This window comes from Camelina sativa, chromosome 1, assembly GCF_000633955.1.
Source record: "Camelina sativa cultivar DH55 chromosome 1, Cs, whole genome shotgun sequence".
NCBI lineage: Eukaryota > Viridiplantae > Streptophyta > Magnoliopsida > Brassicales > Brassicaceae > Camelina > Camelina sativa.
Genome location: NC_025685.1, coordinates 10,336,787 through 10,358,388, shown reverse-complemented (window position 1 = coordinate 10,358,388; position 21,602 = coordinate 10,336,787). Strand labels below are relative to the sequence as shown.

Below are 21,602 nucleotides of genomic sequence, written 5' to 3'. Positions count from 1 at the left end.
TTGGAGCAGTACTTCTTGTCAAAGTTTAAGACTTTAAGTTGTATTAATGTATATAAGGATCACTACTTTATGTTATGCTTTTATATATGTTAAAAGGAAATATATTTTTGATCATCATTTTACCTTCACATTCTATTCAATTAATAATCATTTTAGGTGTAGTATTTTTATCTAATAACTAAGAGCATCATTAGTGGGAGAACAGTTGACCGTTACTCAAAAAAGAAAAAAAAATTAATATTTTAATATTAACTAATAAAAAATTGACATGTGTAAAAGAAGGAAGAGGGACGTTTCTTCCTCTAGTACTTTAAGCAGCGTTCTCTTACATTTCTTTTCTTTTTATATTTTTTCATTTATTTTTAATAAGAAAATTTGGGGGAAGGAACCATGAGTAATGATGCTCTAAGATCATCTCCACTCCAGAAACTCATCTAAGTTACTCAAAATTAAACTAATCATATAATTATTATTAAACTAATCAAAGCAATCCACTAAGAACTTTAAACAAAATCACCTTCCACTAGAGAAACCATATCATGGTTGCTTAATCATTATAATTCAAAATTTGTAAACAATTTCAAATTTCTTAATTATGTAAACCTTTAATTGAATCAAATTGTATGTAAAAAGAGATTACAATATTAGTGAATGAACCTTATCAAGACATCTAATACAAAGAGATTACAATATTAGTGAATGAAGAAACTCACAGGAATTGAAACTTACAAAGATTCAATATCCTCTTTGCCTCTAATTTATTTAATTACTGAAGCAATTCCAGCATTAACACCGGAAGCCACTTCACCATTATGTTCTCTGGCTTCAAATCTCTGTACACTACACCCATCATATGAAGATACTCAAGTGCAAGAAGTACTTCAGAAGCATAAAACCTGCAAATTTGAAAACATAAGAAACAGACTCAGATTCTTGAAAGCTATACAAAACAATCAAATCAACTTGATTTTAAAACTCTCACCCAACAAACACAAAAACGCAACACATATGAATAAAACCAATTTGATATTACTCTCACATCAACACAAAAACATCGCCAAGAAATAAGACAAAACAGAGGATCAATGAATAAATGTTTGCCAGATTCTTAAAGCTACATAGAAGAAATCAAAGCAGTCTGACTTCAAGACGAGTATACCAAAGCACTGACAAGAGAAAAATGTTTAGATGTTGGCATGTTGCTATTGCCGCAAAAGACAAAACTAAAGGCATAGACTAATTTTGACCATTACACATGTTACAAACAGCGCCTTAGTAAATCCACAGATACCCACAATTAGAAAAAATCTCATACCACACCTTGAGATCATCTATACAATAGAGAACATATTACAAAGATGAGAAAGACATCCTTGTCCATATGACTTGGTCTTTAAACTCATAACCTGGATACACGACCTATGTGTAACTTGTTTGATAGACCTATGTGATTCCCGTTTTAGAGCAACAACAAAAAGATACAGGACTATTTCTACTTTAAACAAAACTAGAACCACCAAATAGACAACATGACCCTCTTCGTTACAACTAACTACACACAATAAGGCTGAAAGATCTGAGCTTTTTCATAACATTGCCAATTCACATATCTACCAAAGAGAATTGCTCATAAGAGCAACACAAGAACACAAGTTTCTTAACAATATTTTTCTTCATATCCTCCTCCACCATACAGAGCCTGGACAAACGACATATAAACCTAAATGTGCCAAACAAAAGCATCAAAGTCAAGTCCATGAAACTCCAGATTTACCTTTTCCATATAGAAACAGATACAGCTAGAACTAATTGAAATACACATTTACAATGGTTTTCCATCTCTCACTAAAGTTTACTCAACACGCAGATACTCTCCAACATAGTAAGACAGCTACTTATTCCACCCACGGCATCATTGAACAAATGGAAAAGATATCTCTGAGACTAAGCATTCAATTTAGAGGACATCGAATCCAGCAGCCATTAAAACGAATAAAAGAGGATACCTGCAATTCTACTACCACAAAGATTACTAGTTGGATCACATTTTCTGGTAAGTAGTTGTGAATGCAAAATACCTGCAATTCTTTAGCAGAGAGGTCAAGTTCTCTATGCACAAGTACTTGACAAATCACATAGAAAGTAAACTATCTAGAGAGAGGTTCTCATATAAGAGCATAAACTAAAGAAGTTCAGTTAGTGTATCAAACCTGCTCAACTCGACCAAAGCCGCAAATAATTATGTGATCCTGCAAATCATCCGTCTGCAAATAAAAACAGACAAGAAAAACTCTTCTCTTAAGCAAGAAATCGACATCATCATTCAATAAAAAAAAAAAAAAGAAGAATTTGGGGAAAATTGCAAAGATTCGAATAACAATCAAGTGTAAAAGTAGGACCTCTTGAGGAGAAGCCCAAATGTGGAGAAGAGAATCGATGACCGGAAAGGAAAAAGAGAAGATGGATTTGAGATTTTGAAGTGTGAATCGATGGAACTTCCGTCGAGGGAGAGAGAGAGAAGAAAATTAGGAAAAATAAAAAAAATATATTTTCTATTTACTCGTTACCCAGTCATAAATCGACACGTATCGTGTCTTATAGAGTTCTTCCGATACCTCCAGAAGAAACGATTCATTCTCTCGTAAATAACAAGATTTTGGGATTTTAGATTTATTTTTAGACCATATATTTTTTAAGTAACGCCTAAAGCAACGCCAGTGGAGATGCTCTAAGATGTGCGATTCATATAATTATTGTGTATGATGAGGTGCCAAGGGATTCATATTATTCAGTGAAATTAATACATTTACATTTGATTTGAAAAATGAGTTACAATATTTGTTGAAATCAAAATCTATAGAAATACCAAAAAAAGTAGAGTTACAGTATTGGTTGAAATCAAAATCTATACAAATACCATTTTGTATTGACATGACAAAAAAAAAAAAAAATGAAAAAAATCAATGCATGATATGACTGAGATATATACATTGATTCGTCGAATGTAAACGGAATCAACCTTTGACAATAAAGCAAGGATTTGGGTACTTAGCACATGGGATTAAAATAACATAATCTGAAATATTAGAGAGATTAACTTTTTGATTGCGAACCAAAAGTGGGTCCTTAATCCCATACGTCATCGGACTATCGTAATCCCAAGTCCCAACTAAATTCCCCACACCCCTGCAATCACGGGTTATATTCCTTTCTTTCTTTCATTCTTTTATGGTTTTGTCCTTTTATTTACCCAATTGTGTTTTTGATACATGCATTATTTTGTTGTATCCTTTAGAACTAAATTTTTAGTTTATGTTTATTTTTAAGAGATATCATTCGTACCTGATATGTCTTGATCTTTCTTCTTGTTCGCTTCTATAAGAATTTTAAATGCGTATACATCTAACAGTAATATATATAATGTCTGTGTATATTATAGTATTTGCTCGCTTCTATAAGAACTTCTTTTGGAGAAAATTTCCAACAACACCAAACATTTATTTTCGTGATTGATGAATTCATGCATTTGAACCTTGAACAAAAAAAAAATTGAATTCATTTTGAAATAGAAAAGTTTGTTTTAGAAAAATCTTCATTTGTATAATAACTAGTTTATAGAACATTTTTACTTAAGGGTTTCTAAATTTGTAAAGTTTTAGTCGCCTAAGATAATCATTAAACATACATCATGCAGCTGCACAGCCTGCAGGCATGTTAGCTTATATCTGTAACGTTTATACTTTAATTTTGAAAAAGTTGCGTATTTATTATTTATTTGTTTTTCTTGTCACGAGCAAATAATATATATATATATATATATATATTAAAGTACATATGTACGTGTTTGTATTGATTGTGTTTATTTATACAAATATATATTTTGAATGGGGTGAATTGGTAGCCAATATACCCATTCTAAACAATAAATTGTCCTTCAACGAAATAAAACGAACCACAATCGTAAAGGACCATTTATATTCGGAATAAAATCACTAGGTCTGGCCATAAAAACCGTATCCGAATATCGAACTCAGAACTCGACCCGAAAAACCGGATTCGGATTGGGTATAGAATTGCCTATAAAATCCTATGGATTCTATTTCTAATATCCGTGGGTTTGGGTTAGGATCGGATAATATCCGGTACCCGTTTGGGTACCCATTAAACCCGATCATATAAACATATTTATAATATTTATCATTAATATAATGCAATTATCCCAAAATTATGATTATAATTTTGAATAATTCATTTAGTTTTATACCTAAATATCAAAAATAATCATATCTAAAATATTTTGTCACATAAGTTAAAATTTAACTAAATTTATTTAAATTTATTTAAATTTAATTAATTTTAATTCTATGTTTTATGGTAACCGGTAGTTCGGGTACTAATCGGGTTCTAAAATTTGTAACCCAAACCGACCCGAACCTGATAGTACCCAAACCGAACCGAACCTATATATATATAAAAATATCCAATGGATTCTATTTTTCTAAACCTGTTTACCCGTACACGAATGGATAATATCCAAATCCGAACGGATTACCCGAATACTCAATCCTAAAAATCACAATCGTAAGAATGAAATATATCAAATTAAGATAGAAAAACAATTCTGCTTGATATATATATATATATATATATATATATATATATATATATATTTGTCTCCGTAACTGACTGCATGCTGCCTTCCTGTTTTTGTATTAGGTGATCTGTGATCCGTTTATACAAAAAAAAAATACACTAAAAGGTTAAAAACAAATGTCAAATAATAAATTTTGTGTCGAAGAACCAATGCTCGAGTTCTTATATTGTGACTCAATAAATGGTCCTTTAACGAAAACAATCATAAATGGTCCTTATGTTCTGAATTTTTTTTTTTTTCACAAATTTTGAAGATTACTCAAAATTTTGTTTCGATATTATTAACTATCAGTTATGAAATACTATATACATAATCTTTATATATATAATATACATAAACATGAAGCCGGCAAGCTGATGACGTGTCTTTATGTATGCAATGCAACACTCTTGTCATTGACAACGGACATTGCGTCCCAGAAGCAACTTCTCCAAAATGCTATATTGGATTTTTTTTTTAAATTGAGATAGGCATTGTAAGAATCAGGCAACCTTCTTATATAACCAGATTTTACTAAAACTTTCTACATATACATTACATGAGCTAGCGTATATGCATGACTATATATACATATGGATATCACACAAATATTAGCATATCGACAAACGGTTTTATAGTGTTCATGAAAATGTAGCAAGTAAAATCCTCCAAAAACCCTAAATGGCAAACATCAATCATTATATCGATGAACAAAAAAAATGAATGAATCCTTGATGAGATTCTTAAGGATCCGATTTGACATCAAAGATGAGATTTAAGGGTGCTTTCTCCGATAGTTCGTAAATATTCTAATTCTCGTGGAAGTGTATAGGAATCTCTAATCAATAATTCAACATCATCTAATTAATCTTTAATAATATTATAGGACTAGTTTTGATATTTTATCAACTTTGCAGCATCATATTGAGCTTTTGGAGAATGTTAAGCAGCTGGAAATTATAGAATAACACTCAACGAAAATATTTTTTCTATTATATGAAATGAAACCAAAATAATTTAATCATTTAACTGATGTCTTTTTATTTAATTAACCTGCAAAACGATAATTAGAGCTTCATAATCAATACTGAAAGGAACTAATTAAAGATAGAAAATCATTTTAATCAGCAATTTATATAACGACGTCTAGTCATAACCGATTTGATTAGACACTTCATCTAACACGTTTCAGAATTAAACGGACAGCATCTAATATCTTCGATTAAAGACTAAAACGGATTTGTTTCGTATATTCGGATGGATTGGTTTTTGCTTTCTACTAGTTTATTTTAATTTTTAGAATAAGAAATAGCTATTGGTGAGGACTTGATCGATCACCTAACACGAAGGTTTGGCTAACGGATGCAAGAAAAATATATATATTTTAATAATTCTGAATTTGACTTCAATTCTTTTAGCCAAAATCTAGAGATGCCGTTAACCTATAAACAATTTTGAAAATAAAGTAATGAAAAAAATTAAAGAAGAAAGTGTTATCATTTCTTCAAGCAACTCTGATATATACATGACTTATATATATTATGTATATGGATAATGTTATTTGATATGGTTATCAATTACTCTGTGACATATATATTAGCGTCACAATAGATTATACCAAGTAGCTTATTATGTTTGGAGCTGGGACGGCTAAGAGAAATAGTATGCTAAAATTTTCATTAATGCTGTATGTAACACCATAAATATAATTTTAATTAATGCATTTTCAACTAATAAATAAGTGAAACTGATAAATTATATTGTCCCCGAAACTTCTAATTATCAAATAGAAAAATAAAAATCGAATTGTACTAAATTTCTTGGAGGATATTAATTTAATTGGTATATTTTATCATATTTACATGCATGTATAGCTATCCATATAATCTGCCATAACAAGGTATCTGCGTAGAAATAAACTAATCTAGGTATATAACTCTGTCAAACTTTTTAGATATATAAAAGAAAAGTGTGTAATTTGCAAAAGCTCTTATAAGCTATTAAGCTGTATGATATGGTAGCTCTTACAAATGTTTACAAATATCCCACCGATATGTGTTTATATATGTACATAAAAGCTATACATATGTAATTAAGCACATACCCATCAAGATGTACATGCATACACACATCAAGCACATATACAAGATGGGTATGAATATATAAACACCATTAAATTTACAAGGGTTTATATAATTATTATTTAAGGATGTTTATAGAATTGATTATCATTCAGAATCAGAGGCGACCGTTAAAATTAGCCAACATGGATATTGGGACGACGCATAATCCTCTACTCCTCAAATCCATGTTATTGTTGTTTCCTTCTCTGAGATTTCTCATCATCGTCATTTTTTGTTCATCACCTTCATGTATATGGATTTGATGATCCCCCATGCCCCTAATATTTCCCTACCGTAATCGTTTCAGAAATATAATTACGTGTTGTATCCATCGAATACTATAATACAAACATTATTAATACTAAAAGATCATTGAAACTTCCTTATCATCAAACAAATTAATATTGAGGTAATCTAATAATAAAACAAATTAAGTCTGTTTTCATTACATTATTCAAAAAGAAACTTCTCAAGTTTTTCCTTATGGGTTAATGATTTTTTTCTTCTTTCAAGTGGATAGAGAGACAAATAAATTATGTGTCGGAAAGAGGTAGAGAGATTACCATAACGAAACTAGAAGAGACATAGTCCTCAAGTTTTCTAGGAGGCGTCTGAATATGTTCAAACTGACTGACCTGTTCAATATATCATTCATTTAAAAATTACAGATATGCTCTAACTACCACAAAGGGAAATTAATACAAAAACAAAAAAGAAGAAAGGGAAACTAATTATTGGAGTCAACTAGGTGATAATTACACTAATATCTTACAATCTAATATTACTTTTTTTTTGGTTTTCTTAAAGCACTTCTTAACAATCTAAATTAAAAGTTAGAAAGAAACTTATGGATTAGAGTTTTAATTATGGATTAGAGTTTTAATTATGGATTAGGTTTTAGTTTGCTTGTGTTAAGTAGTATCTAACCTTAGGGCTATTGACCGGAGAGCTAGCCGTGTCCTCCAAAGAGTCATCCTCGCAAATCTTTTTGGTTCTTCCTCTCCCAAACTTCAATTTCCCCGGAAAATTAACCGGATAACTCTTGCCGGAGAAGGCGTCAGTGGCAGCGTCGGAGACCAGAGAAGGAGAGACGCCAGAAAGCGAACAAGAACTCTTGTCTTGATGATGATCGCTCTCTTCATGATGATTAGTTCTGTATTGATTGGAGAAATCTTCAAGATAGGTTGTCCATCCACTCTCCTCTTGATGATCACCACCATGATGATCATCATCATGAGCATCAAGATCAACATCATCATTATGGGCATGGTTTTGTTCATAAGAATTACACGAGAATGTATCCATCATGTAGAGAGGGAGGAATAAGCCAAATTAAAATGGAGTAATTTTAAGTGGTTGCGTTGGGTATGTGTATATATATAAGAAAGTCGCTAAATTCTCATGGTCTATATAAAAATGCAAAATAAATATTAATTGGAGAGATAACAATCGGAATCTTGATGTGGTCATCACATGGGTCCCAATGCGTTGATCAAAATTATCTATTGAAAAACAAACTAAAGCCAACGACGGACTTGTAAAGAAGTGTTTCCAACATAGCTGATAATTTCTATGTAAAGTGAAATGTTATTTCGAAAAGAGTATCATTTGCATATTATGCACAAAAGCATGATTGATATGAGTAGATAATATTTAAAAGGTTACAATCTTTTTCTTTGAAAATTAGCATGTTGTTAAACTTAATATTTGTATGGTTTTACTATTTCTATGATGTTTGATCAATTCGTTTTGACCCATTATTAAGCTGACATGGGGTTTGGCCCAATCTAAGGTTGATTTGCAGGCATTTAACTTGCTACTAGTTTTTCGTTTTTGTTAAAACTTAATTATAATTAGTTGAAACATTGCTTTCGACCAAATTTATATCAAAACAAAACAACACTAAATCACTGACAGATATAGACAAAACAACACTAAATTCAAGATAAGTAGAATTACTAAATTAAAATAAAATCTAGAAAGTGTTTGTCAGTGTGAAAAGTAATTACAAACGGTCGGTTGCGCTATGACAAATAGTCCCCTAAAAAACGTCTTTCTGATGTCGCTATATGTTTTACTAGTTTTTTAATTCACTCGAATACAAACCAAAATAAAGAAAAGGGTAGGAGTAATGTATCGTGCGTTGAACTTGACCACTTTTAAATGATGTTGCGTCCTTGGCGTGAAAATGTCAAAGCCTGATAAAAAGAATATTCTTTTTTTTTCTTTATCGTTAGCCGTTACAGAATGATATAACATCCTACTTGAAACCGTTGGATGAGATGAGCACAAACATGACGAAACATTTGAAAATGAACTAGGATGAGATTCTCGGGAAATGCAAAAAGACTACAACTAAACTATAACGGATTGTTTTCCGTTTAAAAATGGAGTAAACTATAAACTTTATTACTTTAATATTGTTTTAATTTTGGAAGGAAGCTACAATGCATTTCCCATTTTTATTTTTCTTCATTAAATTTTGAGTATAATTGTTTCATACTTAAACATTTACAAAAAAAAAAAAGAGAGCACAATGGGACATAATCGTTTTAATATGAATGAAGAACTTGTTGCATACCAAAAAAAAAGGGTATTCTAAATTTTTCGTTTTTGAATCTCCTTTCATTTTAGTTGAATCGACATAATACCGCAAAAGAACACCCATTCTAATATAGAACGGATATCCAAAAAGAAAATAAAGGTTAGAGAGGCATATGTATTTTTAAGTTTGTTCGTGTCAAAATGCTTTCAAAAACTTTATTTTGAAAACTAACATTTTCTTATAAAAGAAACTGATTTATCCTTATTATTCCCAAATTTAAAATGGCGAAAATAGTGGATAATTAATAAACATATATATCAATAGAAACATATAGTTAGTTTTTTTGCATATTCATATAGTTAGTTTTTTTGCATATTTGTGCACATCCAACAGTATTAGTGAACTTTCATGTACCTTTGGTAGACGTACCTTACAAGAAATATGTGTAAGTCAAAGCACGTCACATCGCAACAAATTGTTGCATGTGTTTCTGTTAAAATACTACGATTTTTGGAAATATCAAAACGTAGTAAATGTTGGATATGTGTTGACCAACCGAATATAACGAGTTGGGCTGGCGACACGCATAGATGGCCCATTAACATGCTCAGCCTATTTAAACGACGGTCCGAGTACGAACAACCGTCGCCAGAGTGAGAAGGGACAGAAGTTGTAACTAGAATAAGAGTTAGAAGATTATTTAATTCTGATTCTAAGTGTTTAAATTGTATTAGCGAGTGTACGGTTTTATAAGTAGCCGACCGACTTTTAGTAACATTACTGTAATCTTGCCGATCCTTAACAATCTTAATAAAAAGCCCTATGTTTAGTCTCTTTTGTTACTTGTTCTTTTATTCGACGATCACTCGATCAATAATAAACATTAGAACAAGTAGTATATCCATAAATAAAATCCAAAAATGCTAGTATGGATATCAAAAGGTTAAACATTGCTACTATGCAAATTTTAGACTTTCTCACTTGAGACGTACGCAGAGCTTGAAACTTCTCTATATGTGAATAAAACTCAATCTCAGCTTTAATAATAATACTCAAAAGCGAAATGGTATTTACTCTTTAGAATTTACCGGAACCAAAAATCTCCAGCGACCATCGAAAGTGAAAAAATTACAAAACGAAAAGACATAAAAGAAAATACATTTTCACCATCTCCTCTTTTGCATGTTTTTTTTTTCTTGTTTTTTTCTACCTCTCGAAACCATTTATCTCTCTGTTTTTTTTTTAACTAAAAAAAAAACAGATAATAATGGAGAAAGCGGGCGAAATCTCCGCCGCCTCATCCCTCCATTTCGCTTTAAATACGACTTAGAAACGGTGGTCCGATCAGTCCCACGGCGGCAAGCTTGGCGGTGAATGAAAAAAAAATGAAAAGGTTTCTTTCGGATTCGCTTCTTTTATATCTATATACAAATACGTTTTGGATAAGATTCTAGAAGTCGATGATTGGTTCTCCGATAGTGAGGTTGCGCTCCACTGTCCACGGTAAATCAAAGAGCTTCGCCGTCACAAACTTAAAGATCTTATTCACGTTTATGTTATAAGAAGCACTCGAGAAGAAGAGCGTCGCGTTTAGCGCCTTCGCGTATGTTCTCGCCTGTTATACACAAACATTCACAATCTAATGAGTACTTTATTTGATTCCTTTATATTTATTTGTTACTAGAATCTCTGATTTTATATAGGTTCCAAAACGTTACCTGGCTAGCAATAGTCCATTGTAGATCAATAGGAAGCTGAATAAACTCATCAAACTTGGTTCCTACCATAACTGGAATCGCCGTCTGCATAAAACGTATCAAACATTTGAATCTTATACAAAACACTAAGACACAACAGTTTAACTCTTAGCCTCATAGTTTTGTTCTTTTCTATGCATAAGACCAAAATCCAAAATACACGTCAAATTTTTTTGTCTAAGCCAAAATATACGTTACCGTCGCTATCAATCAAACACCAAATTCCATACAGCAAGACTACTATAGAATGAGACCAAATTTGGCAATATATAGGATAGTGAAATGTTTTTAAAATACATATATATACCTGATTAGACTTCCTAGCTTGTTGATACCAGCTAATCACACTATTAAGCGTGCAACGACTGGTTAGATCAAACATAAAGAGAATCGCTACAGAATCCTTGCAAGCCACTGGGATCTGATCTCTTGATCTCTCAGCCCCTGTGTAACACCAAGTTAAATTAATCTTAATTTCTCTGCTAAATAAATGTGGATTAATAATAACAACAATAATGTTAATTACCTTCTAATTCCCAAATACTATATGAAATGCGAGCCTCTCCCATGTATAACGTCTTGTCCGTACAATTGATCCCTTGCTCCAATTCTCTCATTTCTACTACTTCTTTCTCTTCACCAACATATTTCGCCTTCAAAATTAGCAAAATAATTAATTACACAATTTATAGATTATGGTTATGGTTTTGATTTATGAGTTTAATAATGTAAAAACTAACCAGGAAGCTAGTTTTTCCGATTTCTGGATCTCCTAAGAGACTAATCTTTAAAGAAACAAGATCAGAATCCGATCTCCTATGACCCTTATCGTGTTGCTCGTACACCACGGAAGATCGACGAACAAGCTCACCACCAACACCACCACCACCGACGACGACGACATCCACGGCGGGGATCTGAGGAGGAGAAAGAGAAGGACGAGAAACATTCGGAGATGGAAGAGCGCGAGAAAGCAACAAGTATCTCCTGGATTTACCAGGGGTACAAGCGACGATCCTACTCCATAACAAACGAGTGAATCGTCGGAGAATCAATATCCGACGATTCACTCTGTTCCTTAGATTGTTGATCCGAACAATCTTAAGACAAGACTGAGCCATATTGAAAACGAATAAAGAGAATCAAGAAGAAGAATCAAGAAGAAGGAGAAGGAGAAGGAAGAAGCAGCTTCAAGAAGAAGAAGAGATGGCCAAAGAGAAGCTGCTTGGTTCCATATTGGCCATATGGGAGAAAAAGGAAAGGAGAAAGAGAGAGAGAGAGATGTCAATACATAATGCCCTTCCGAACCCGAAGCTTTAGCTTTTCTGTGTTTCTTCCTTTTTTTCGGAAGAGACGACAACACTTATTATTATAACCTTTCTTTAATAATAATTATTATAAATTTAATCTTACTATTTTTGTTTCAATTTATTTGGGTTTTTGAAAATTTGGGCGCAACGAACTTTTCTGATGAGGAGATGTGATGACCACCACACACATAAGGAGAATTTTTTTTTGAAATTTTGGGGTTTAAAAAGTTGACCTGTGAAAATTCGTACTCGAAAAAGACGTATCAATTAGATTATATGTTACTACGTGCTTGCATTGTATGCATTAAGCAGAAGAGTTTCTAGACTTTTTTAGTTGACGAATTCAATTCTATCTTTTTCATATATGTTTGTTTTTTAGTATAGTATATTAGACGAATTCTATGAAGTTATATCAAATATATAAATATATATATATGTATGTTCATATATATGTGAAAGTCTTCTTTTGATTTTTTAGTGTTATACTATTAGTCACAACATTTGTAGTTGTCTCTTAAAATTCAGATCATTTGTTATTGGTAGGACAACCAAAAAAAAGAGTCAAAAATACATTAGTATGATATATTTTTGGAGATTGAATAATAAATGATAAGAATAGAACAAAGTTCAACAAAATCATTGAAATATGTAGTCTAAAAATTCAATTATTTAAAGATGTTTGAGTAAATATGATTTGTAAAAAAATATGGGTTGATGTAATGAGTTGATTTCAGATTTGGCAAGAAAGCATACAAGTGATGATGTGTGTCTTCATGTACCCACCACATGTGAGTCATGTTTTTGGATGATTGCACCAATTTTGGGGTTCTTCCTATTATTTCGATAAAGTTGAAGTGATATTGCAAACAAGGTTTTAATATTTCTCTCGACATAATCAAATATTGTAACAATAAACATATCATATGATATATGGGGAATCAAAATGCTGTTGATTTAATTGGGTTTTAAAAATTGTTGGTTCAAATGATGGTACTTTGATTTAATTATTGAGACCCACGTGAATTTAAAACCCATGTTATAAAGAAATAGGTCTAATAAAGACATGTCTCCGACCACTCTTTCTATAAATTAAAACCAAAATGCACTATCCTGTAAGGGCTGCTAACTTTTTGGTTTTTGAGTGGTTTAACATTATAAGGTCGAGAGATTACATTTACATATGAACTTTCCAAATCAAATAACTACATCACCATCAATGCCAACGTTTATAAGGAATTCAAGTTAGTATTAAAAGATTAAGGCATTATTGCATCTACACTATTACAAAAACTCCAATATATGCGACTATTTTAGGTATAAAAAATTGTTTTTTGATTTTTGTATATATGCGACTATTTTAGATATACAAAATAATAAAGGACTACATTTTTGTATTATTTTAAAATTTATTTCACAAACGATTGCCTAATTGTGTCTGAGTCAACAAAATAATAAATAAGGTTTAAATGTGTTGAGAGAAAAAAAAACACAGATGTAACGTGGCGGCCATTATTGGCTTGTCTCAGTATTTCCTACTATTTATATCCATTTTGGTTGTATAGTTTCAATGAGAATTTGTGAAAAGAAAAAAGTAACCCAAGAAAAAAAACTAAATAAATTTTGTTTATTGAGCGATTCTTTCTCTAATTTTATTGAACACTAAAAGACATATCGTCTTAAGAGCTTATAATGATATATATTTCTATTTTTTAGGTTGATGTATTTTAAGTTCTTATACTTGAAAAAAGTTATCAAAAATAAAGTTCTTAATATCGTTTTAATTATTTTTATTAAACACGATGAATATGGTTTCTTCATTGCTTAAATTTTGCTAACATCTGTCAGAACTAAAGCAAAAAAAACAGAGCAAGATAATACAAAATTACATATAATCATATTGTTAGAACCGCTATGTCAAATCAAATATCGAGTTTTCTACTCCAACTTTACTTGGTGCCTACCTCAACGCATATAAGCTGGATTGATTTTATGATGTAATATAATTTCAGTTTACTAGGCCCATAATATCGCGCCTAGACCTCACCCTGCCCATTTTATGTAAAACCCAATTCTCAGTTTATTTTATATTCTAACTTGGAAGTTCTCAACCTTGAAAGGGTTTGCAATAATGCAATCTAACAAAATATAATTCGAATCATTAAAAAAAAAAAATCAGTAATTGATGTGTCTGCATTTTGTAGGGTTTTAACTATAATTTTTAAGCTTGTTTTGAGTCTTTTGTTAGGTCCAAGTGTATTTTTAAAGTCCTTTTAGTCTTTTGTGAGTCTTTACAGGTTCTAGATGACTTTGGAAAGAATCTGAGCGTTTTGGGGGTGATAATATGCATCTGGAGCTAAATTGATTGAAGACTGATCGAGCTAGTCAGCAGATGGAGTGAGAGCAGAAAAACGTTCCGGATTAACTGATCCTCTCTCGAGATCGACCATTCCCGTCCCCGACGCAACTTTTCTTTTTTTCGTTTTAAACCGACTTTTTAGGGTTTTATTTTATTATTTAAGCACGAGGCTCAACCTCTAGAAAAACAACCTTTACTCTACGCCGTTTTTGAGCACTTGTAAGCTTGGGAGAAGATCTCTTATCCTTTCTAACCCTTTGGAGAAGAATTCTGAACCCTTTTTACTTCTTTGGCAATTCAAACATGTTTTCTTCATATTTGATTTGTGATTGTCTCTGTTCGATGTCTGAGTAGTCTTACTGTTGGATTTCGGGTTTCAAAGGGGGTTTTATGATTCACTGATTTAGGTTGTTAGATTTGGGATTGATCTATTGAGTTCTTCATCTATTGTTTTGCTTATTTCTTAAACTAGATTAGCTACCTAGTTTATGATCTTAGGTTAAATTCATCTAGGCATCAAAAGTGTTGTTGAATTACTTGAAAGAACATAGGTGAGCAAGGTGAGCAAGGTGATCCTTAGCCAACGACAGTTGAAGTTGGGGCACCTTGTGAACATAATCGGACTAGAACATAATGCTTGCTAGGATTGTTTAGATTCAAACGATGGTTTAGGGTTCATTCAATTCCTTGCATAAATAACTAACATTGCGACAATAGGTTAGTTTTATAATTGAGATTCGAGTTCAAGAACGGTTCCTAAAGCTTTCCCAACCCATCACCCACTTTCGTGATCATAATCCTTGATTGATTCCTTCAGCCCAATACTTTATCTTAAATTTACAAACTCTATTTATTTTCTGTTTTGTTCAGTTACTTGCAATACAAACTCTCTCTTTGCTTTAGCTATACTCGGTCTATATAATTTCATAGTGTATCGTTTGGTCTCTGAGGATTCGACCCTGAAGTGCTACGACGACACCACTAGATCGTGGTTGAGTGTGCTTTGGGTTATTGATTTAACTCTAGATCAGTAATATATGAAAAGAATAAACAAGATCTATTCAGTCCAAGACAAGCACAACCTGTAGAAACTTTATAGGTAGATCCACATCCTTTATTACCACTTACCAGCTCCAACTGAGCATTTGCTACCGGTGTTTTATTTAAACCGATGAATCTAATCAGCTCATCATTCGGGGACCACTTCTTGTTTCTGGTTGCTCCATTTGTCCATTCTTTTCGAAGCTTCTTCCGCCTAAAACATACATAACATCCAATTATTCTGCAAGAGTGCAAGACTATCAGATCAATGAAACATAGTTTACTATAATAGAGAAAACGCACTTCTTTGCTCCAGTCTGTTCTGAACGTGACCCACGCTAAAATAAAGGTTTGTATAACCGTACCACCGATCATCCCCGTCCATATACCCTATATAACATCAGCAATTAAACTGTTAGCCTTTAATATGATTAGTCATTGTAATAGGTAATTATTTTAAAATCATAGGTAGGAAAACTATTTTGCCTTGGCACCGAAGTTGTAGTAAAACCCTAAGAGAGCTCCGAGAGGAATTCCGATAACATAGTAACATCCAATGTTAACTTTTGCAACATACGTTTGCCAACCGCATCCAACCGCCACACCTACGATGAATATTTTCTCAATCGTTTAGTATAAATAAAACTTATTACCTCTTTCGGTTTACGAAATTGCGGTGCATGAGGATTTACCGGAAAGGACAGGTTGGATTCCGTTGAGAACAATCGTTACGGCAAGAAGGGGACAGAGATCAGAAACAGCGTCCGACACTTCTTTACCCTCAGTGAATAAATAGCTCAAAACGTCGCGACACGCCAATATAACAATGGCTAAGATCACACATGTGATTAACGAATAAATGTTGACGATGATTACAGAAAACGCTGCTGATTTAGGGTTCCCAGCTCCAAGTTCATTGCTCACTCTTACACTAAAATAACATACCAAATTGTGGCACATTTCGTCAGATTTACCAGGGCAAAAAAGAGCTCATGGTTCAAGTTCAAGTATGATTTAGCATTGTTTATGTGTATGAATGTAAGAAGCCTTAAATTTTTTTTGAGGTAAATGAAGTGGATAGAGACATTTTAAATTTTTATGTAATTTGAAATTAGCGGAAAAGCGAAAGGTGAGGCTGGGACAAAACAAACCTTATCGCTGCGTTGAATCCAACAGCTATCATGAACACCCAACCTGAAATCGTCATGCTGAAAGACCAAAAACATTTTTGGAAAAATTTACATTAACCACTATTTGCTTGTACAACATTATTACAACAGAATAAAGAATAATGTGTTTGACCAAAAAAAAAAAAGAATAATGTTTTGTCCATTAATTTCACGAAGAAATAACTTTTTATTCGATTCCATCTAGGTCGTATAGAAATTAGTAAAGTTATAATTAGGAATAAGAAGACGAAAAAGGTGCTAAAGAAAACAAAACGAGAATACTGCAGAGAAGAAATGTGACGTGAGTGTCATATTTTTCGGCACTACCTAAACTTACGTTAGACACCCAAACTTGGCTTTGTACTCTCAATTAGGGAGATTATCGGTGAGTTCTTATAATGGGATTGTTAACCACTGTTTGGTTATTTTATAAATTAAGTTTGTATTGTTTTGAATTTAAGAATTTATGAATTCTTAGTTAAATTTTTTTTCTCCAATGGTAGGTTTTAATTTTGGGTCTTTTATTTTTAAAAATATTATTTTTTGAAATTTAAAAATTGTAAATAAAATAGAAGTGGTATAAATGTGTAAATATTTAAAATTTTATAAAAATAGAAAATATTGCATTTAATTAATTTTTAAACATAGAAAACATAATAAAAACATTAATACATATTACAATAAAAGTGCAATTCATAAATGGAAAAAATGATAAATTTTAATACTGATTTGCTCCAAATTTTGCCTAAATATTCTCAACCAAATTTTCCTCTTTTTTATTTTTTGTTCAACCAATACAATGCCGACACGTATTAGCTCTTAGATCATAAATGGGTATACTATATAAGGGTATGGCCATCGGTGAACCAAAGAAGAGGAGATCAAACAAATTAAATAGTATTTATTTTTAATATAATTTTGTTTTTAATTAAATTTTATTTGATATTTTGAGTTAAACCAATTAAACATAAACATGTGGCAAATAGAGGATGTAAGAGGATCTAAAATTGCCTCCACCCAAACACTCTCGCTATTCTCTCTCCTTCTTTTTTTATTTTATTTTATTATTTTAATTATCTGATCCTCCTAAAAAATGATTTATGGACGTGCTCTAAAGGGAGTTCTTAGATGTTTTTTTTGTTATGATTTATTTTTTAGATCCAAAATGCTAAGAACTCCTCTATCAACGTGCCAACGGGGAAGGTCTTAAGCCTTAGCAGTCTTAACAAACAAAAGTTTTGTTCTCTGCTTTTCATTTCGAATAATAATACTAATACTAAAAGTTTTGTCGACTCGTAACTAGAAAAGACTAGAATAATTCACGTGAAGTTTCAAGATATTTAAAAGTGTTTTTGTTTTGTTGCAATGGACGACTATCTACGTGTACTACTACTACCTATGGTAAAACATAAAACAACGTACCTATAATATATGTGGACGACATAATAAATTTATTTTCTAGGGTTTTAAATTTGGAAAAAGAAATCTACCTACGCAAAGTATAAGAAAATATATGGTCACACATACTAAGTATACTATTGTATCTTCAGCTATATATACGAAGTATATATATTACGTGGCTACATGCATCAACTATATGACGTTATGTAGTCAACACCATAAACATATAATTTGAAGTACCGGTCGACTGATTCCGGTGAAGACCGACGTATTTTAATAACTTTTAATAAAAAAAGTTTAGAATACATTTTTTTAGTCAACATCAGTCTTCGTCGGAGTCAGTCGACCGATATACTGGATTTTATGTTTATGGTGTTGACCACATAATGTCATATAATTCATGCATGTTGTCATGTAATACATATACTTCGTATAGTTGATGATATAATAATATACTTGGTATGTGTGACCATGTATTCTCCTATACTTCGTGTAGCTAGCCATTTTTTTCCTTTAAATTTTTGTTGTCAAAGAAAATTCTACTATTTTTTTTTTGTAGAAGAAAATTCTACTATTTGGTTTAGGAGGAAATATTTTGCTGGAAAAAAAAGGAAATAACAACAAAAACTAAACTAGGCAAAACCAATTACTACTTTTCTGGTCATGAGGTAAAATATATTTACTAACAAAATTGAAAATACTATTTAGTATTTGGTTTAGAATGAAACATTTTGTTGGGAAAAAAATAATAAGAGGAAATAACAAAAAGAAAAACTAAATTACTAGATTACCCAAAATTAATAACTATCATTTTGGTCTAGAGGTAAAATTAAGGGGAATTTTTCAGAATACCACATTTTCAGTTTTTCTACAAAAATACCATACAAGTTGTATTTTTCCAAAAATACCATAAAATTTTTATTTTTCCCAAAAATACCAAAACATACAAAAATTGATTTTTAAGAGTGTGGAATTTTTTAAAGGTCTAGGTTGCCTATTTTGGATTTAGGGTACTTTTTTAGGAGGTATGGTTTAGTGTTTAGGATTTAGGGTTTAGTTTTGAATATTGAAAGTTTAGTTTTATTTTTGTGATATTTTTGGAGAAAATATGTTTTAGTGGTATTTAAAAATAAAAAGAAAACTATTAATGCAGCTTTTGGAAAAGAATAAAAAAAGCCTATTTAAGTGGCTTTTCTTGAGAATTTCACTAAAATTAATTTACTTAGCATAAATTAATTATTTTTAGTTTCACTAAAATAGGACTTACCAAATAGAGAGTGAATCAAGAGCAAGTTCAGGATTCTCGAGAAGTCCGGCAAGAAGAACAAGAACCTGAAAATACCAAGTCTCAAGGCAAAGCATCACGGCGGAAGCGGCTGAAAGTTTAAAGAAACTCGATAACCCCGAGAAAGCTTGTACACTAAAACCTCTCCACGTCTCATGACACCTCTCACTCGTCACAATATAAACAAACTGAGCCACCACTATAATCCACCACGACAAGCTAAGCACAAGCGACGCACCAAGAAGTCCCATACCAAGCTTGTAAACAGCAAGCCAACTTAAGAGAAGGTGAACGAAGAGTGTAGCCGTTGAGATGTAAGCGCTCGGAGCAACGATGCTTTGTGATTGGAGGAACTTTTGAATCGGGAAGTTTGCAGCGTAAGCAAAGATTTGAGGGATAAGACCGTATACGAAGAGTGATGCAGCGGAAGCGATTGCTGGAGATTCTCCGAGGAAAAGGAGGATAGGTTCGGAGAAGACGTAGAGTAAGGTGAGGAGGAGGCTGGTGATAGTTAGTAATACGGTTGATCTTTGGAGATAAACTCCAAGCATCTCATATTTTCTAGCACCATATGCTTGACCACACAACGTCTCCACTGCACTCCCCATCCCTAGCTATCAAATTCCAGAAAAAAAAAAAAAAGCATAGCATAAACGCGACATGGAGACATAGGTTGTAATAAAAATCAGTGAATATTGTGGTTGTTAGTTTGTTACCAAGAGACCGTAAGCGAAGACTTGGATTCCGGTGTTACCGAGAGAAGCGGCGGCGAGTTCGAGGTTACCGAGATGGCCAGAGAAGATTTGAGTGGACATAGACATGAGGTAGTTGATCATGTAGACGATGACGGCTGGTGCAGCTAGGTTGAAGAGAAGTTTTGACTCAATCATAGTGGCCTTGCGTAGGCGTTGAAACAGAGGAGTTTCAACGTCCGAGAGGACGGTTTCTAGCTCGCCATTGCTTGATTCCGTCGTCTTTGGAGATAGTTGACGCTGGAGAAGCGCTTGGTCTACGCCGTCGTTTCGAGACGAGTCCATGGCTGAGAGAAAAGGTTATCTCTTCTTCTTAATTTTTTTTTCTGGTATTGTTGTAGTTTGAGGGCGGGGAGTATATATGTTTTCCGTTTTATGTTTTGCTACAGTATTTGTTAATCATTGTATCATTCTTTACCGAGAGATAAATAGCCCACGTAATATTTCTCTCTTTTTGTTTCATTTCGTCAAAGATTGTAAATGTCTATGTAGATCACTTTATGATTGAAACATGCATACACATATTGGCGGATGTCGGTATTGATTTTTTTTTTATATATATGGGATCATATTAATTTAGCTAAATTAAATAGCTGATTGTAATGTCTGTCTATATTTATTAAAATATTTATGATTCTTTTTTTTATGATACATATTATGAAAAATAGTAAGATTCAATGATTCATTTTAGGAACATGGTTATCATTTTATTTTCAAATTTGGAATTTCCACGCCTAGACCCATCTTATAGAACTGAAACAAACCTATACTAAATTATCTATCCTACAAGAAATCAATGTTTGTTGTATGGGCAAAAATAATATATTCATTTAGAGTTTACAGAGACAAGAAAAAATAATGGAAGAAAATTTAATTGATCAAAACAATGATTACAAAGTACAAGAATCAAGTAAAACGAATCAATCTATAAACTACAAGCTGTGTTTTAGAGTTAGTCATACGTTTTGCCATTTCGTGAAGTATCTTGCTTTTTTTCTTGATTCTGTGTCGTATTATGAGGATATAGCTCCTTTTTTTATAGAGAAATGTTGCCAATCCTAATTTCTATGGGATTTAGATTCGAGTAACCGACCATTTACGAGATGTACCCGTTTCCAATTTTGTCTTCACAAAATAAGGTTATTTTCCAATATTCTTTTGACATTATCGTTTCGTTGCAGAATATAGCCGGTGCTGAAGTATTTGGCTAGATATTTGTCATTACAGCCC

The 21,602-nt window shown here is 32.1% G+C and overlaps 3 protein-coding genes and 1 long non-coding RNA gene across 4 annotated transcripts; all 4 read right to left on the bottom strand.

The window, feature by feature from the left end:
• On the bottom strand, positions 586-2,647 carry LOC104786768. The gene is made up of 4 exons (XR_767642.1): positions 2,400-2,647; positions 2,211-2,264; positions 2,007-2,078; positions 586-896 (listed from the first exon to the last, which is right to left on the bottom strand). It is a non-coding gene; the product is annotated as an uncharacterized LOC104786768 (long non-coding RNA).
• LOC104786761 lies at positions 6,602-8,129 on the bottom strand. The gene is made up of 3 exons (XM_010512211.2): positions 7,684-8,129; positions 7,320-7,391; positions 6,602-7,045 (listed from the first exon to the last, which is right to left on the bottom strand). The coding sequence occupies exons 1-3, from the start codon at positions 8,062-8,064 to the stop codon at positions 6,872-6,874; spliced, it is 627 nt and encodes a 208-aa protein (XP_010510513.1). The 5' UTR covers positions 8,065-8,129; the 3' UTR covers positions 6,602-6,871.
• LOC104786752 (septum-promoting GTP-binding protein 1-like) lies at positions 10,348-12,409 on the bottom strand. Its single transcript, XM_010512202.2, has 5 exons — positions 11,799-12,409; positions 11,585-11,711; positions 11,366-11,502; positions 11,020-11,103; positions 10,348-10,916 (listed from the first exon to the last, which is right to left on the bottom strand). Exons 1-5 carry the CDS (start codon positions 12,177-12,179, stop codon positions 10,752-10,754), a joined length of 894 nt encoding a protein of 297 aa, XP_010510504.1. The 5' UTR covers positions 12,180-12,409; the 3' UTR covers positions 10,348-10,751.
• LOC104786741 (protein DETOXIFICATION 40-like) lies at positions 15,756-20,697 on the bottom strand. Its single transcript, XM_010512192.2, has 7 exons — positions 20,337-20,697; positions 19,603-20,234; positions 16,917-16,973; positions 16,458-16,696; positions 16,252-16,370; positions 16,069-16,155; positions 15,756-15,979 (listed from the first exon to the last, which is right to left on the bottom strand). Exons 1-7 carry the CDS (start codon positions 20,655-20,657, stop codon positions 15,914-15,916), a joined length of 1,521 nt encoding a protein of 506 aa, XP_010510494.1. The 5' UTR covers positions 20,658-20,697; the 3' UTR covers positions 15,756-15,913.

Excerpts from the sequence above, each read along its gene's own strand:
- LOC104786741 (XM_010512192.2), bottom strand. The coding sequence starts at position 20,657 with ATGGACTCGTCTCGAAACGACGGCGTAGACCAAGCGCTTCTCCAGCGT. Across the intron at positions 16,156-16,251 it reads ACTACAACTTCGGTGCCAAG|GGTATATGGACGGGGATGAT; the intron begins GCAAAATAGTTT and ends GATGTTATATAG. Across the intron at positions 15,980-16,068 it reads GAACAGACTGGAGCAAAGAA|GCGGAAGAAGCTTCGAAAAG; the intron begins GTGCGTTTTCTC and ends TGTATGTTTTAG.
- LOC104786752 (XM_010512202.2), bottom strand. The coding sequence starts at position 12,179 with ATGGCTCAGTCTTGTCTTAAGATTGTTCGGATCAACAATCTAAGGAAC. Across the intron at positions 11,712-11,798 it reads TCGGAAAAACTAGCTTCCTG|GCGAAATATGTTGGTGAAGA; the intron begins GTTAGTTTTTAC and ends CTAATTTTGAAG. Across the intron at positions 11,104-11,365 it reads AAGCTAGGAAGTCTAATCAG|ACGGCGATTCCAGTTATGGT; the intron begins GTATATATATGT and ends CGTTTTATGCAG.
- LOC104786761 (XM_010512211.2), bottom strand. The coding sequence starts at position 8,064 with ATGATGGATACATTCTCGTGTAATTCTTATGAACAAAACCATGCCCAT. Across the intron at positions 7,392-7,683 it reads CTCCGGTCAATAGCCCTAAG|GTCAGTCAGTTTGAACATAT; the intron begins GTTAGATACTAC and ends TATATTGAACAG. Across the intron at positions 7,046-7,319 it reads TCTCTTCTAGTTTCGTTATG|GGAAATATTAGGGGCATGGG; the intron begins GTAATCTCTCTA and ends CGATTACGGTAG.